General features: G+C 48.7%; 1 protein-coding gene across 1 annotated transcript in view; it reads right to left on the minus strand.

Moving 5' to 3' along the window:
* LOC138671649 (nuclear receptor corepressor 1-like) overlaps positions 1-18,628 on the minus strand; it is a 141,694-nt gene that overhangs the window by 17,467 nt on the left and 105,599 nt on the right. Inside the window, exons 23-37 of the mRNA XM_069759819.1 lie at positions 17,324-17,495; positions 16,348-16,491; positions 15,360-15,443; positions 14,980-15,227; positions 14,547-14,886; positions 9,922-10,146; positions 9,170-9,379; positions 8,926-9,075; positions 8,628-8,813; positions 5,765-5,927; positions 5,092-5,567; positions 4,800-4,925; positions 4,581-4,714; positions 3,915-4,129; positions 3,574-3,708 (exon numbers count right to left, since the gene is read on the minus strand). Coding sequence (XP_069615920.1) covers positions 3,574-3,708; positions 3,915-4,129; positions 4,581-4,714; positions 4,800-4,925; positions 5,092-5,567; positions 5,765-5,927; positions 8,628-8,813; positions 8,926-9,075; positions 9,170-9,379; positions 9,922-10,146; positions 14,547-14,886; positions 14,980-15,227; positions 15,360-15,443; positions 16,348-16,491; positions 17,324-17,495 — 3,008 coding nt within the window. The remainder of the gene's footprint in view (positions 1-3,573; positions 3,709-3,914; positions 4,130-4,580; positions 4,715-4,799; positions 4,926-5,091; positions 5,568-5,764; positions 5,928-8,627; positions 8,814-8,925; positions 9,076-9,169; positions 9,380-9,921; positions 10,147-14,546; positions 14,887-14,979; positions 15,228-15,359; positions 15,444-16,347; positions 16,492-17,323; positions 17,496-18,628) is intronic.

The raw sequence follows: 18,628 nt of genomic DNA on the forward strand, positions 1-18,628 counted from the left end.
AGATATGAGACTCCAAGACGGTTGTCTCTTTGAGAACGTCTGGTCGAATTCGCTCTTTCTCTGGACAGAAGCTCCTTGAATTCAGGATGAGGAGCAAATACCTTGGGAGGTAGCTTAGACCGTCTAAACGAAACCGCCTGATCTGCGGGTTTCGTAGAGGAATCTTTGATGCCACAGATCTGATTGGTCGCTCCAATGAGGCTTTGAACCATATCCCTCATGTTAGCAATTTGGTTCGAATCCGGCCCCAAATTATCCTCCGAAGGCGTATCAGAGAAAGCCTCGCCTGACTCAGGGGAGGAGGATCGGGAGGACGCCGACTGCAGAGGAGGACCGAGTGTCGAGATGGAGCGAGAAGAGGACTCAGACTGGCATTCCTGTCTGGACCTTTTGCAGCTAGCCTTGGAGGGCTCGGACGGAGCTTCCTGCGACCCGGTGGCTACTGCGGGGGTCTGCAGGGGCAACCGATCCAGCATGGACACCAGGGTTGAGACACCCGTGTTAGATTGGCCACCGATTGAGACAGAGAGGAGGCCCAGCCTGGGATGGGGGTATCACTCTCGGGCGGATCGGCCGGGGGATCCTGGGCGGTGGGCACAATCGGGTTGCTGCAGGAGTAGGAAGACGAGAATGGCCCCCTTTTTTGCCCGAGTGGTGGGGGCAGGGGGGGTGGGGGCAGAGGGGAGTGTCAGTCTGCAGAGCAGAGCTACTCACGGTAGACGGAAAACGGGATCCGGAGGACGCTGTTCGGTTTGATAGGATGGGCCTCCGGTAAGAAGTCGTCTTTTAGGCAGGAGGGCGATATGGGCTCCTGCCGCAAATTGGACCGATCTGCGGATGTGACCGCGGTATGGGCTCCTGAGATGTGGAGGAGAGGTGCATGTAAAGGAGTCCCAAGATGGCGCCGGTGGGCGGAGAGAAGGCGGGCCGCAGTGAAAATGTCGGGCGGGAGAAAAGCCCGCCCGATGAGAGAAGAAAGGGGGCGGAGTCCGGCACCAGAAGTAGGCCCGGGCAGAAGCCGGGGCCTGAATTAGATAGGTGGCCGGAGGGGGAGCCTTACAGGCTGCGGAGTAAGGAAACTGCCAGCAGCTGAGTGGCCGCACACCGCAGCCGGAGCAGCGGCGCCGAAGGAGACAGGATGAACAGCCGCATGTCGCGGCCGGAGGAGCGCAGCTGCAGGGACCCGAAGCGAAGCAGCCGCACTGAAGAAAAGAGAGAAAGCGCCGCATACAACGGCCGGAGCCGGGCAGCCGCCGGCGGTGCGGCGGCCAGAGAAAGCCGCGCTGGTGCAAAGTGGCCGCTGTTAGAGCGGCCGGAAAGCGCGGTCACGTAGTCAGAAACGGCGTAAGCGGTGCGGAGCTGAAGGAGATGGGACCCAATGCTCGGGGGAAAAAGCTTTACCTCTGAGTTGCAGGTAAGATGACCTGCATCTGAACTAAGGCACCCCCCTTTGTGGATCTAGGAGGGAAATACTTACCTCAAACATCCCACGTCGGTACTAACCTGCAAGGGATGAGACGTCCAGGGAGCTGATGGACGTCCTCGTCTCCGCAACCGACAGGCTCTGGTGGGCGAGTGGGTGGGGGACGGATGCAGGACCGGACTTCTGAGCACGCTTGTCTGCCAGGATCATGGTCCTGCTGAGGGATCTATGAGGATACGGGGTGGCAGTACACGCCGTACTCATAGTCCGCATTGTGGGAGTACAGGTGTGACTGTTCACCCTGTATCCCTCCGGAAAAACCTGAAAAGAAACGACGCACATTGAGGTAGATAAGGGTCTAATGAAAGACCCGTGTCCACCTCCTACTGACACTAAGCTAAACTGAATATCCTGCTTCCAGTCGGTGGGGTGTATACTGCAGAGGAGGAGCTAACTTTTTTATTTGCATAGTGTCAGCCTCCTAGTGGCAGCAGCATACACCCATGGTTCCTGTGTCCCCCAATGAAAGGCGATAGAGAAAACGCTCTTTGCCTGCATCTATATGGTTAATAGGCAGGTTTATATCATTACAATGATGCCCGGCTACCTAACTCAAAGCGCAGTCACTTACATCATAATGGGACCTGCGCTTTCAGTACAGCATCAGAGCGGCAATTTATTTGCATATTAACCCTATATCTGCAGGTAATCAGTTATTTGTTTTGCTCATGACAAGATCCCTTTAACCCCTTAATGACCGCCAATACGTCTTTTAACTGACCTTAGATATAAGAGAATATCCTCCCCATACAGATGACAATCCATCATCTGTCGGCTGTACACTATAGCTGACAACTTGCTGTATCAGCCACGATCAGTATTTGCACCTTCTAAATCTGTTTAACCCCTTAGATGCTGCTGTCAATAGTGACTACATCATTATAAATGGTTAACAGAGTGTGGGGGCTTCCTCTTTATCCCAATTGGTGCCCTCAGATCATGATTTTGTTGTCCTGATGTTTGCCGTGGCAATTCATGACCAAATAGCGGCTTTAGAGTCTGACGGCTGTAGTAATCTGTTTAGAAGTTAGCAACATTTAGGTGGTAAAAATACACATTTTCATTTCTGTCATACCACTTTGCATTAATTCCTGTAAAGCACCTGAAGGGTTAATAAACTACCTGACAGCAGTTTTCAATATGTTTAGGGGTGCTGTTTTTAAAATGGGATCACGTTTGGGGGTTTCCCAATATATGGGACCCCTAAAGTCACTTCAAACATGGATAAGTCCCTAAAAAAATAAATTTTGTAAATTTCTTTGAAAAAATGAAAAATTGCTGCTACATTTTTAAACCTCCTAAAATGCTAAAAAATTAAAATAACATTTTACAAATGGTGCTGATGTAAAGCAGACATGTGGGAAATGTTATTTATTAATGGTTTGCTGGTGTATGACTATCTGGATTAAAGGGATAATCATTCAAATTTAGAAAATTGCTAATTTTTTAACATTTTTCTCAAATTTTTGATTTTTTTATAAATAAACACAAAAAATGTTGAACTAAATTTACCATTATCATAAAGTAGAATGTGTCACGAAAAAACAATCTCAAAATCACTGGGATTTGTTGAAGCGTTGCAGAGTTATTACCACATAAAGTGACACTGGTCAGATTTCAAAAATTTGGCTCGGTCACTAAGGGGTTAAAGAAAAAAAAGTGACCAAACGTTGCCTTATTACATGTAATCATTAGTGATGAGCGAAAGTGCTTGGATAAGGTTATCCGAGCATGCTCATATTCGAGTCTACGCGACTGTGTGTTTTTCGCGGCTGTTAGACAATCCCTGCATGTGTTGCGGCTGTTAGACAATCCCTGCATGTGTTCCGGCTGTTAGACAATCCCTGCGTGTGTTGCTGCTGTTAGACAATCCCTGCGTGTGTTGCGGCTGTTAGACAATCCCTGCATGTGTTGCGGCTGTTAGACAATCCCTGCATGTGTTGCGGCTGTTAGACAATCCCTGCATGTGTTGCGGCTGTTAGACAATCCCTGCATGTGTTGCGGCTGTTAGACAATCCCTGCATGTGTTGCGGCTGTCTAGACACTCCGTTAGCACATGAGCACGTTCGCTCTTCACTTATCGATTATACCTTTGTTCAGCAGGCTCTGGCCTCTGCGGCAGCAGCATCATGTTCTCCTGTTTGGCATGCATGATGGTGGCTTGTGGAGGCGAGATCGGCTCATATGGCTCATTCATGTGCCCTCTGTCCGGTGACTTTCCAGGTCTGTCGTAGAGAAAGCACTGGACTATGAGGCATCATATTTTCTACATTAACCCGCTCTGTCTCACACTCCCATTGCCGATTATATCACTAAGCTTTTTATGTATTCACAACATTGAGAGAGGTATATAAAAGCTTGTAGATCCTTGGTCACATACAAGTTCTTCTAAGCTTCCAACATATAAAAAAATAGCCATGCATCTCTTTACCTTCCCCTGGGCTTTTCAGGCATGTTTTCCGGTGATACCCTAGAAGAAGGCCTCTGGTGATGCACTGGCGGTGCCTGCGATTCAGGACTGAACCTGCTGGTCTTGGATCGGATGGGTGCCGATGACGGGGCAGTGCTCTGGAATGTAGATGTCGGGGGCTGCTGAGAAGCCTGGTTGGTAGACTGGTTTCTGGCAAAGTCTTGGGTTATAATGTGCTAAAATAAAGGAGCAAACAGGTTAGAAATGTGTAAATTATATAAACACTAGAGCGGCGCTTTATTTGGAGAGATATAAGATCAAGATGGATTAGATACATTTTTCCAACCCGAGCGAAGTGTATATATCCTGATCTTATTAATATTAGCTATTTCTACATAAACAATGACATTTTTCATCTGCCAAAAAACTAAAAAAAGAGAAAGACAGAATTTAAATTTAGTTGGTGCAAACTGATCGCACGTCCCAGTCCATGAACATGTCGCTGGACGGGACTCACCCAACTCTGATGGCCTCCTCTTTTAGTCCATCATCATTGTTACGGAGAGCTGCGGATGTCATCCGGTAAGGGGCAGGTCCCCGTCTCCCGTCCAGCAGATCATTGTTGTGGCCGATGGACTGTGGGACGTGCGGATCGATTCACTCCAACTCTTAAGTCACAAAACTTACACATATGTGATCAGCTAGGGTGATCAGTCTATGGGTCTGCGGCACATGCGTGGGTGCTGGCTGTTGGGGGGATGGAGGCTCCTGCTGCTGCCGGTAGCGATTTGCTTGCGTTTCATACTGTCGGCTGCTTTCAGCTGAATGATGCAGAAAGCACGTTGTAAAATTGTGACGTTTGTGCATTCTTATAAGGATCCACGTGTAGCAGCGCTGGACACTTACCTTCTGCTTGGTTTGCTTTAGGGACTTCCTGGGGGTACGATTCTTTTTCCTGCACCTGTACTGGGGAATTCGCTGGGCTGATAACTTCAATTGTGTCCCGGGGAGGCTCATAGCGATGGGAAGACACTAAAAAGTCACAGAAACAGAATTCCCAGTCACTCGCTCTATGGTTGATGGAGGCAGGTAGGACTTTACTCACACAACGCAGAATGGCGCAATCTATTGACTTAATCCTAAACAGAGAATTACTTACATAAATGAATAAAAACCACAGGACAAAATCTGCACTTACTGCTGCTGGAGGAGTCGGAGCTCTGCGAGCCTCGCTCACGGCCATCCTTATCAGAGGCAATCTGTTGGGTTATGATGACATCAATAAAATTGGCTGCTGTAATCGTGGTCTTTCCTCTCGTTCGGAGCTCCTCCATATGTTTCCTTTTGGTGTCTGCGGCTCTATCTTTTCCTGCTTCTGAATATACCGCTGGTGCTTGCTGGCTCTGGGATTTAGTACTAGAGAAACTCGATGAAGTGTACGGGCTCTGTACCAGTCTACGCTCGGACTCCATCTGCTGTTGCTCCATTGCCGCCCGTCTAGCTATATTTTCCTCAGATCGGGAGGATTCGTGCTTGCTGTCCTTTGGCTTGTTGACTTCCATCTGAGGTGCGGAGGCCGCTGCATCTACCAGAGCAGCCAGTGCATCAGCAGCGGTGCTGTACCGGGTAGCTGGAATTCCCTGGGTGATAGAGGGCCCTCCAGGATTCAGCGGCCTAGAGGAGGACAGAGGTTACAGGTTAGGACATTAAGTTTAATCTGAACCCTGGGCAAAGAATAAAAACGTCTTGAACACCTCTAAGGATCTGTAATGGGGCATTGACGGAAGCTCTGTTAAGAAGTCCCCTTTTTACAGAAATCGTAGTGAAATGTTTTTGGTTTTTTTTAAAGCTGTAATCAGAGAAATACTTACATTATTCTCAGCTGAGCAGGGTCTAAAGGTGTAATGACACTTTTCCCATTAGCTCCATGTAAAATACTTGGTCTTTGTTGTATCAAGCTCTCCTGGGAACGGACTGATGGCGATGGTGAACGAACATACCCATGACTACCTGGCCTACCAGGCTGCTCGGTGACTGTAAAGATATTATGGTATTTCGTTAACGACATACACTGATTATTAATCGGTTATATACACTCCTCAACATTGAAACTGCTACACCAAGAAGGAGAAGTCGTCCAATTCAGGAAATCACAGGAATCAAAATATCTTGATTTATTCATTGTTTTATTTATCCAGTATGAGTGCCATGTGCAGATATCCCAGCATTTACACGCTTTGGCTCAATGAGATTATTAATGGTTGTCTGAGAAATGTTCTGTCACCCTGAATGCACTTGGTCAAATCATCAAGATCTGCTGCTGGCAGCGCACTTAGCAATTGCCGACCAATACTGTCCGAGGTATGTGCGTCAGGAGACTAGTCCAGACATGCTGTAGGACATGGTAGCACTTTTTAGCCACACAGACTACTCACAGTAGCAAGAGCATATGGCCTGGAGTTGTTGTGTTGACATACAACTCCTGGGGCATCGTATGTGACATCCAATTTCACTTGCAGAACAGAATGGATTACTACGCTCCATCCTTCTAATCGGATGATCCAGCCATGCAGACGTTTGCCTCTGTAAAGCTTTCTTTGTCATTCCAGTTTATTGCTGTTCCCCAACCACTGGAATAAGCAATGTTGAACAGTGGGGACATCTCGGCCTACGCACGTAGGGACCTACTGGAAAAGCAGGTTTTTTCAGTTTAAGTGTTCTGTCCATTTCCGTTTGCTATAACTGGCACATCAATGAACAGGAGGCATTGCCCAATCATCCTGCAAGATTTGATCCGATTTTTGAGGTTTCATATGGCTGAAAACATTTCTTTAAATCTGGCTTTTATGCCCGTCACCTGCTACAGACTGGACTTGCGGTGCTTGAAAATGTGATCATTTGCAGATGTTGGAGTCACCTGCTACTTTCTCAATTTTCAGCACCTTCTGGCTTGTCCTCCTTGGTGTTTCAACTTCAATGTTGAGATTAGATATTGAGGTTAAAGAAGACTATTCTCCTTTTTCTTTACAAGGCCAAATTATTGGGATTGTGTCTCTTCACAGAAGACAATAAGGGTACCATCACACTATACGATTTACCTACGATCACGACCAGCGATACGACCTGGCCGTGATCGTAGGTAAATCGTAGTGTGGTCGCTGGGGAGCTGTCACACAGACAGCTCTCCAGCGACCAACGATGCCGAAGTCCCCGGTAACCAGGGTAAACATCGGGTTACTAAGCGCAGGACCGCGCTTAGTAACCCGATGTTTACCCTGGTTACCAGCGTAAAAAAAAACAAACAGCACATACTTACATTCCGGTGTCTGTCCCTTGCCGTCTGCTTCCCACACTCAGTGACTGCCGGCCGTAAAGTGAAAGCACAGCACAGCGGTGACGTCACCGCTGTGCTGTGCTTTCACTTTACGGCCGGCAGTCAGTGAGTGCGGGAAGCAGACGGCAAGGGACCTGACGGACACCGGAATGTAAGTATGTGCTGTTTGTTTGTTTTTACATTTACGCTGGTAACCAGGGTATACATCGGGTTAATAAGCGCGGCCCTGCGCTTAGTAACCCGATGTTTACCCTGGTTACAAGCGAACGCATCGCTAGATCGCATCGCTAGATCGGTGTCACACACACCGATCTAGCGATGAAAGCGGGAGATCCAGCGACGAAAGAAAGTTCCATACGATCTGCTACGACGTACGATTCTCAGCAGGATCCCTGATCGCTGCTGCGTGTCAGACACAGCGATATCGTAACGATATCGCTGGAACGTCACGAATCGTACAGTCGTAGCGATCGAAATGGCACTGTGTGACGGTACCCTAACTCCCACCCACTGGCCTTGGCCCCAGGCAGGACCTGTGATTTAGTAACTTTCTTCTGACTCCATGAAATCAACAAACTACTTGTACAACTCCCAGCAATAAATATATAGACCACATTTTTCAGATTATAAGATGCACTCCCCTCCCCCCCCCCCAAATTTTGGGGAAAATGGGGGTGCGTCTTATGATGCGGATATACCTTACCGGCTGCCATGGAGCAGCGTCCCAGGGTCGCCGCTGGAGGCGGCAAGGGTGGAGTGTTGCTGCAGGCTGGGATGAGGGGTTGTGCGGAGTGCCGCTGCGGGGGCTCTGCCGTCATCTTGTGAAAGCCCAGAGCCCCCGCAGTTACATGGTTTCCTATGCAGTGGACTGGACTCTGGGAAAATGGCTGCTGGCCAGGGGCGGCGCATGCGCAGATGGAGATCTGGGCACCAAGATCTAGGGAGGTGAGATTTCAGCTCTGAGATCTTATCTCCCGAGATCTTAGTGCCGAAATCTCCATCTGCGCATGTGGCGCCCCCGGCAGCCATTTTCCCCAGAGTCCACCACACAGTAAACCATGTAAGTGCGGGGGCTCTGGGCTTTCACAAAATTTTGGCAGAACCCCCACAGCACCGAACACCCGCAGCTGCGTGCCGCACATCCAAACACCCCCTCATCCCAGCCTGTGGAAATGCTCCACTCTTGCCTCCTACAGCAGCGACCGTGGAACCCCGCTTCATCGCAGCCACCACCCCTGCTAAGCAATAAGACACATGGATTATAAGAAGCACCATCATTTTATTTTTTTTAAAAAAGGTGGTTTTTTTTTTCCTATTTTTCTCTCCAAACTTGGGGTGCGTCTTATAATCTGCAAAATACTGTATATATCTCACTTGCTGTAGTGGGCTGTATGACTTACTAGGCCGCAGGTAATGTTCACTTTGAGCGGAAGCTGCGGCGGCGATTCTTTCTCTCTCCCTTTCCCGCTCTCGTTCCCTTTCTCGCTCCCGCTCTCGCTGCTCTTTTTCTCGCTCCCGCTCTCTTTCACGTTCCCTCTCACGCTCAGCATTGGCAGAAGATGCAGCTGCTAGAGGTGAAGGATGCCCTGTAAAACACAACAAATAATGTCAGACGCCAGAAAATGAGTCGAAGACAATCAAAGACAGTCAAAGACAAAAAAGGGGCAATGTATATTTAGCAAATAAAAAATGACAAACCTGGAGACATGGAAGCTGGATTATACGGTCTTGGAGGAAAAGCTAGTTGTGTTCCTGGTATATAAGTAATTCTGTCCATTGGTGGTGTACTAGTTCCTCCAGGATGGGGGACCAGGATAGTGGGTGGCATGTTGGTCAAATCAATAATTCCTGTTCAAAGTAAAGAGTACTCCGTAAATAACAAGACTCATTGGGTTGTGAGTGTATACAGAAGGGACAGGATCCAGGACATAAGTGGACTTACCTCGGGCTCCTGGATATGGAATAGCTAGCCCCTGGTCTCTTGGAGAAAGCCCCCGACCAACATCTGGTCTTAAATTGACTTGCATTTGCTGGGAAGTGATGTAGTCATTGAGGATTGTCTGCCGCGTGTTCTCCATTGCATAGAGCTGGTACTGACTCGGATAGCCAGGAGTGGGAGACAGCTGTCTCTGAAACAAGTAAGCTGCAGCAGCTGGTCAGAGAAATATGGCAAAAGTTCAGGGTTAAATATCATTTTTTTATTTTATTCGAAAAGCGGAACAAACATTGTAAGCTTTCATTTTAACAATAGAATAATTCATTAAAAGGAGGAGTTTTTTTTTAGTTTTGGAAAAACTTTCTCCCAACTGCAGTTTATTTACAAAACAAACAAACTGGGCTTTACTCACCCTCCCCAGGCCCATCAACAAGTCTACGCCGATCGTCCTGGTGTCAACAACGCTGCAGCCAATTGGTGGTCTCGCCGATTTCGTGCCACCCATGCTGTCACCACTGAGCTCACTGACTGGCTGCAGCGCTGTTGGTGGAATGTCAGTGCTGCAGACACTGGCAGCAGCGGTAGGATCTAAGTGTTGGGCCCGGGGATGTTGGGTAAAGCTTTGGTTTTTTTTATGTTTTTTTTAAAACAACAAACATACATACTGCTGCCAAAAGACAGGGTTTCCGGAATTGGAAAACCCCTTTGACTCCCATGCCATTATTATAGTTTTATCGACAGTACTGCTGATTACATACCAGGATCCAGAGCTCTGTGGAACTGGATAGGGTCAAGGTGAGGCGGCAGATGAGCTCTGTAGACTTCCCCAGGGGCAGGCCCGCGAAGGTGAGGGTCGAAGGGACTGTGAGCAGCAGACGGATCTACACCCGGGACTGGCGACTTCACCACAATGTTTTCTCTCTGTGTAGGAGTTAATGTGCTTTTTCTCTCATGACTGGAAGACTTCCCTGGAGTCAGTCCACCTGAAAACACATGCAGTACAGTAAGGAACCTGGCCCTGCATTTTTTGGCCACCTACAACTTTTTCATGATGCCTAAATCCCAACCCATTTATTTTAAAAGTCCGTTAAAAAAAAAAAATCAATATGCCATTTACATTCCCATATCATCAATCGTCTGTAGCAAAAATCAGGTGTGGTCTTGTTAAGAAAGCATTCTGCAGGAAAAAGGTCAGAAGGAGCTTTTATTTTTAACCGGGCCATATCTATAATATAATGGTGGGAGCGTATTCTGTCCGAAGCCTTTATAGACTGCGCAAGCGCCGGCGCAGTCTGGACCCCACAGAGTGACGCTCCCGGGAGATCGCGGTATGCGTTATCACTGAACGCACACCGCGATCTCCAACAGAGAAGCAGGGAGCGCCAGGAGGGTGAGTATCGGCTATATTCACCTGTCCTCCGTTCCACCGCTGCGCGCCGCCATCTTCCCGGTCCTCGGCCTGTGACCTTCAGTTCAGAGGGCGTGATGACGCGCTTAATGCGCGCCGGTGCTGCCCTCTGACTGAATGGTGGAATGGGGCCAGGTGAATATAGTAAGTGCTGGGGGGCCTGAGCTGGCGGCGATACCGGCACCTGACCCCCACAGCGCGCCGGTGTCCCCGCCTGCTCAGGCCCCCCAGCACTCGGCGCCCAGCGACCATAGGTGAGTATGTTTTTTTTTTTTTTTTTTTTTATATATATTGCAGCAGCATACGGGGGCATATAGAATGGAGCATGTTAAGGGGGCCATCAACCATAATGGAGCAGTGTACGGGGGCATATAGAATGGAGCATGTTTAGGGGGCCATCAACCATAATGGAGCAGTGTACGGGGGCATATAGAATGGAGCATGTTTAGGGGGCCATCAACCATAATGGAGCAGTGTACGGGGGCATATAGAATGGAGCATGTTTAGGGGGCCATCAACCATAATGGAGCAGTGTACGGGGGCATATAGAATGGAGCATGTTTAGGGGGCCATCAACCATAATGGAGCAGTGTACGGGGGCATATAGAATGGAGCATGTTTAGGGGGCCATCAACCATAATGGAGCAGTGTACGGGGGCATATAGAATGGAGCATGTTAAGGGGGCCATCAACCATAATGGAGCAGTGTACGGGGGCATATAGAATGGAGCATGTTAAGGGGGCCATCAACCATAATGGAGCAGTGTACGGGGGCATATAGAATGGAGCATGTTTAGGGGGCCATCAACCATAATGGAGCAGTGTACGGGGGCATATAGAATGGAGCATGTTAAGGGGGCCATCAACCATAATGGAGCAGTGTACGGGGCCATATAGAATGGAGCATGTTAAGGGGGCCATCAACCATAATGGAGCAGTGTACGGGGGCATAGAGTATGGAGCATCTTATGGGGCCATAAACCATAATGGAGCAGTGTAAGGGGGCATATAGTATGGAGCATCTTATGGGGGCCATAAACCTTTATGGAACAGCGTACGGGGCACATATTATGGAGCATCTTATGGGGGCCATAAACCATAATGGAGCAGTGTACGGGACCTATACTATGGAGCATCTTATGGAGGCCATAAACCATAATGGAGCAGTGTACGGGGGCATATACAATGGAGCATCTTATGGGGCCATAAACCATAATGGAGCAGTGTACGGGGGCATATACCATGGAGCATCTTATGGGGGCCATAAACCTTTATGGAACAGCGTACGGGGCATACACTATGGAGCATCTTATGGGGGCCATAAACCTTTATGGAGCAGTGTACGGGGGCATATACTATGGAGCATCTTATGGGGGCCATCAACCTTTATGGAGCAGTGTACGGGGCATATACTATGGAGCATTTTATGGGGGCCATAAACCTTTATGGAGCAGCGTATGGGGCATATGGATGGGAGCAGCAAATTAAAGAACGGGGGCGCAGGATGGGAGCAGCACATGACAGAATAGGTCATCACATGACAGAACGGGGGTGCAGGATGGGAACAGCACATGACAGAACGGGTGCGCAGGATGGGAGCAGCACATGACAGAATGGGGGCGCAGGATGGGAGCAGCACATGACAGAACGGGGGCGCAGGATGGCAGCAGCACATGACAGAACGGGGGCGCAGGATGGGAGCAGCAAATGACAGGGTGGGGACGCAGGATGGGTGCAGCACATGACAGGATGGGGACGCAGGATGGGTGCAGCACATGACAGGATGGGGACGCAGGATGGGTGCAGCAAATGACAGGATGGGGACGCAGGATGGGTGCAGCACATGACAGGATGGGGACGCAGGATGGGAGCAGCACATGACAGGATGGGGACGCAGGATGGAGCAGCACATGACAGGATGGGGACGCAGGATGGAGCAGCACATACCAGGATGGAGACCATATACCAATATAAATGCTCGCCACCCAGGCGTAGAACGGGTTCAATAGCTAGTCTATAATATAACGGTGGGAGCGTCACTCTGTCCGAAGCCTTTATAGAATGCGCAAGCGCGATGCACCTGCGCAGCCAGGACCCCACAGACAGAGTGACGCAGCCGGGGACCCGCACAACAACTTCCTTATCCTCCCCCAATATACCGGCCATGGGGGCTCCGTGCTCCCCTGCATACCCGCAACATACCGGTCATGGGGGGCTCCTCACACCCCTGTATCCCTCCCAATATAGCGGCCATGGGGGCTCCCTGCTCTGCAGCTCCAGGACCTTCGATGATGTCACCACCATGTGACGAGTGTGGGCGGAGTCAGCCCTCCGCTGTGCTGGCTTCAAAGGTGCTGTATCTTATATAGCCACACTCAGGCTGTAAGTATAGCCGCCCTCAGGCAGCACAGGCAGGCACGCTCCGCACAGCCGCCCTCAGGCAGCACAGGCAGGCACGCTCCGCACAGCCGTCCTCAGGCAGCACAGGCAGGCACGCTCTGCACAGCCGCCCTCAGGCAGCACAGGCAGGCACGCTCCGCACAGCCGCCCTCAGGCAGCACAGGCAGGTACGCTCCGCACAGCTGCCCTCAGGCAGGCACGCTCCGCACAGCCGCCCTCAGGCAGCACAGGCAGGCACGCGCCGCACTCAGGCGGCACAGCTGCACTCAGGCGGCACAGGCGCACTCAGGCGGCACAGGCGCACTCAGGCGGCACAGGCGCACTCAGGCGGCACAGGCGCACTCAGGCGGCACAGGCGCACTCAGGCAATACAGGAACGTTCAGTATAGCTGCACTCAGAAAGTACAGCCATGCTCAGTACAGCCGCACTCAAGCAGTGCAGGCATGCTCATTATAGCCGCACTCACGCAGCACAACCGCACTCAGGCAGTAGAGCAGGAGAGAGAGAGATGGGAGCAGAACATGACGGAATGGGGGCGCAGGATGGGAGCAGAACATGACGGAATGGGGGCGCAGGATGGGAGCAGCACATGACAGAATGGTGGTGCAGGATGGGTGCAGCACATGACAGAATGGGGGCGCAGGATGGGTGCAGCACATGACAGAATGGGGGCGCAGGATGGGTGCAGCACATGACAGAATGGGGGCGCAGGATGGGAGCAGCACATGACAGGATGAGGCGCAGGATGAGAGCAGCACATTACAGAATGGGGGTGCAGGGTGGGAGCAGCACATGACAGAATGGAGGCACCGGGTGGGAGCAGCACATGACATGGCAGGATGGGGTCCAGGATGGGACCACCACATGACAGAATGGGGGCGCAGGATGGGAGCACTACATGACAGGATGGGGGTGCTGGATGGTAGCACATGACAGGATGAGGGCACCAGAAGAGTAGCACATGACAAGATGGAGGTGCAAAAAACAGGATGAGGGTGCAGGATGGGGGCTGCACATGACAGGAAGGGGGCGCATGACGGGAGCAGCACATACCAGGATGGAGACCATATACCAATATAAATGCTCGCCACCCGGGCGTAGAACGGGTTTAATAGCTAGTACAATAATATCAGTCAGTCTTTGCAATTGCTCGGCTGACAAACATCTTTCCTGACTCCCCAAAACACAGGAAAGCTCAGTTCAGCCATCTACAAGCTGAGCAAAAGTATCGGCTGTTGATCTTCAGCAGGTCAGATCCTTCTCTTCCCTGCCATCATTTGGCGGGGAATATTTGGGAAGCTCCCATACATATTGGGTCGGCCGATCACAAATTGGCAGGTTCGGACAACTTTTATCTAATGTGTATTGGGGGCTTTATGATTAGTAGAGGTTCCTAAGGTTGGACTTCCATCAATCTGCAAATGACTAGAAACATCAGGGCTTAGATGAAAACGGTCTCTGTATGAAGGAAAATTACTACGCTACAGTACTGGAACATACATTCATTCACCATTAAAAGAAATGTCACTGACACCAGGTTTTGACAGATTTCTCAAGTCATACTGAAGTCCTACCTTCTGATGAACGTGCCATGGGTGAACTTCTGGACATGGGGCTGGGATAGTTCACTGGGGTCCTTCTAGCGTTAGCATCCTCATATATGCCAGGGCTCAACTGAGACTTTGTGGCTTCGTGAAGAGTTGAACGGAGAACTGAGGTACCAGAACGTGCCCGGATTGCATCGGATGTTTTAGGGTCTTCATATTTTGGGCGTTCTACCACCTTCAAATTTTCTGGCATCATTTCCATCTGTGGCATCCCACGTGGAAGCCTACTTGGACCCATGATCAAGGACTTGACATTATGCTTAATGGTGGACTGACTAGACGCACCTTCATGTTTTATAGGTGTGCCCTGTTCACAATAAACCATTAAAAAATAATAATAATTATAAACAAACACCAACACATAACAGCCTGCCTAATGCAAACTGAGCATGAACCATACCTGGGATATCGAACCTTCTATAATCGTCCGAGAAATCTCTGGGGTTTTGCGACTTTCTTGACCCAGGAGGTCCTGTCTAGGAATTTCATGAATGGAGCGTCCCATTTCTTTGATTGTAGTAACACCATCGTAAGGTTTGCCTTTGGTGATGGCTCCTTCAAATGATCGTATTGGTGGGCTTTCACGTTTTATCTGCTTAGCGTACTTCAACCCTTCTTCAAAGTTCTCAGATGCTGCCCTTGGGGTACCTAAATGCCGATTTACGAGAAATTTGGCTGCTAAATTACAAGCCTTAAATTGTGGGATATGAGCGATCAATATTTGAAATCATATGAAACGGTCTGTAATCACACGTCTACAGCGTTTCATCTGACAACTACCTTGCATGATGGAGCCAGACATCACTGGCCTCTCCTTGAGATCTGGATGGGAGCTGCCTTTAGGAAGAGTACGACATATTAATCCTGAAAACAAAAATGAAAAGGAAACCGGTTATGACGCATGCGTATATAGTAATGAATAAAACATTCTGGTTTATCACATGGCATTTCTATCTGCATAGACCAGTCTTGATGAAAAAGGTTCTTTTAGAAAAAGCCATGGTGTGAAGTTTTCCATCCCTGCAACCACCACCTGTCACACTTCGCACTTGTTTTATATAGTGCTCTTACTTCCCTGCAGTATGGACCCTTCGTTCCAATACTTCACACTCTAACGTTAGTTTCCAGAATCTATTATACAATTTATCCCTCTTTGTTCTGCTGTAAATCCCATGATGCATGACCAGTATCATCTCTGCCTGTATGGAGGACTCTGTGGTTATCTTTCCCACTGTATTCTTCGAAGTGACCTAAGTATATGGAGCTGTAGAATCATCATCAGTAAATGTGATAAAATGTTCTGTCTTCCCCCTTCCTCCCCACATGAATGTAGCTACATTGCATACATTGACATCATGCAGGAAGCTCTGGTGCCTGAGATGGTAACGTCTCCATCTCCCCACAGAGATCATAACACTAGGAGGTAATTCTCAGTAAGGTCACCATGACACCACATGACCGGACTGAAGAGACATATACTATGAGTTTCCAGATATAAAGCAACGGAGTAAGGTAATTCTAACAGAATTACAGCTATTGGGGGGCTAGTAACAATACATTAAAGAAACAAAAAAATCACTGGAGCGGTACATTAAAGGGATACAGACATTTCAGTTTCTTGGTTTAAAAAGGAAAGTATTTTAGCTTATTGTTATATTTAATATCAGAATTTAATATTTTTAAACATTTTTCGCAAAATGACAAATTATCAAACCCATTTCATGTCATCTGCTTTCATTTTATGGATAGTAATAACAATGCCAATTACCTTCCATCGGTGCCGATACAGCGGATTCTCTCACTGCCAAGTTCTGCTTTATATTTCCTTCCATAACGTCATAGGTTCTCTTCAGCGTCACCTCTGGAGCACTCCTGGGACTCCGAGTACCATCTCGTAGATTCTTAATGGCCGCTGAAATCAAGTTGTAGGTCACAGGCTTTATTCTGTCATCCTAGCTTATATACATATGCATAGATTGGGTCACTGCCTTAGGGTAATTTAAAGACATCAGAGAAATACCTTTTCGATTCTAGCAAATTAAATATTAAAGCGATTTTTGGTTTCAGAACAAACTGTGTATTACTCACCCTCCCCGGGTCCATCTCTCTTCCAATGCTCACATCATCAGCGCTGCGACCAATAGATGAGCTCAGCTGCTCTGCCCTAGTATACGGCTGAGCTTTCTGATTGGCTGTAGCGCTGTCTACGTTATGTTAGCGCTGCAGACAATGTGAGCAGTAATGGAGTCTCAATACTTGACCCGGGGATGGAAAGTAAAGCATAGGGGGTTTTTTTCGTTTGTTTTTTAAACTTAACTGCAGCTGGGGGACAGGCACAGATACGTTTGGTGAGGGAAATACTATTCTAACGCTTTAGTTTGTACCTTTGGTTAAAATTAGTTGCAGTCTGCAATCTCCACTCATTCATTGACACCCGGATCTCCAAGCTGCTCCTAGTTTCGCACTTCTCTCCAGTGAAGGGTGTCCTTCCCAGTAACACGTGCCGAATGTGAGCGGTGTGTGTCCACAATGCTACTGCCTGCACTAGTGTGTCAGCACAGCTTCATTCCTGGAGCGATTTCCCCATCATGTGCTTTCCTGCCTCTCTACAGTCCGTTTTCTTTGCCCTAGCTGATGTTTTTCCTCCTCTCCACTCTCTGATCTGCCATGTATCAAACCTCTGCACCCCATTGCTATATACTGAGAGTGGAGGGTGCAGAAATAATGAAAGGCAATATACTTACAGTCATAGGACACTATGTGTCCGCTCTTTCCCTCATAAATGACGTGGCCTTTAGTGGCGGACTCCTCTCTACATTTCTCGGCACTGCTGATCTCTTCGGTGGCCAGACGTGTGATTGTGGTCTTCAGCAGGACATCGGCAGCAATACCAGATTGTGACAACGCTGGAGTACCCTAAGACCACAGTAATGGAGACTTACTGTCACAGGAGAAATCCAGGCTACACAAAAACAGGTCACTGAAATACTAAATGGCCTCAATAATTTACTAAATGTGCAATTTCCAGATCTAACTTCCCATCTCCGACAACACATGACACATAACAGTAAAGCAGACAGGAATACACTGATTACAGCACATCTGCAGACCTTCATTGTGCGTACAGGGGGTCCCAGCTCCAGATTCTAATCCTAATATCTAAATGACCTGCAATAATTGTAAAAGAAATGTCTAACTACTGCCAGCAGGCACTAGGGGGCGCTGTACTAACAATGACGTTTAAGAGGCACTCCCAGCAAAAGTTTTCTACCTCTTAAAGGGAATCTGTCAACAGCTTCTTGCTATGAAATCTGAGGTCAGCATGAGGTAGGGGTTAAAACACAGATTTCAATTATGTGTCACTTATCAAGCGGTGTGATGTTGTCTACTTAAAATTACAGTTTTATCACCTCGGGATTATAATTTTTTTGAACTACAGCAGTGCATGCTAGTAAGACTCCTGTGATAAGCAGCTTACTATCTGTAAAATATATATATGTACACACACAGACAGATGTGGGCAGGGTTAGCTGTGGTGTGGTTAACTTTCTCAGCTCTGCTGCATTGCTACATCTAAAGGTACCGTCACACTTAGCGACGCTGCAGCAATACCGACAACGATCCGGATTGCTGCAGCGTCGCTGTTTGGTCGCTGGAGAGCAGTCACACAGACCGCTCTCCAGCGACCAACGATGCCGGTAACCAGGGTAAACATCGGGTAACTAAGCGCAGGGCCGCGCTTAGTAACCTGATGTTTACCCTGGTTACCATCCTAAAAGTAAAAAAAAACAAACACTACATACTTACCTACCGCTGTCTGTCCTCCAGCGCTCTGCTCTGCACTCCTCCTGTACTGGCTGTGAGCACAGCGGCCGAAAAGCAGAGCGGTGACGTCACCGCTCTGCTTTCCGGCTGACCGACGCTCACAGCCAGTACAGGAGGAGTGCAGAGCACAGCGCTGGAGGACAGACAGCGGTAGGTAAGTATGTAGTGTTTGTTTTTTTTTACTTTTAGGATGGTAACCAGGGTAAACATCGGGTTACTAAGCG

Source organism: Ranitomeya imitator, chromosome 3, assembly GCF_032444005.1.
Source record: "Ranitomeya imitator isolate aRanImi1 chromosome 3, aRanImi1.pri, whole genome shotgun sequence".
NCBI lineage: Eukaryota > Metazoa > Chordata > Amphibia > Anura > Dendrobatidae > Ranitomeya > Ranitomeya imitator.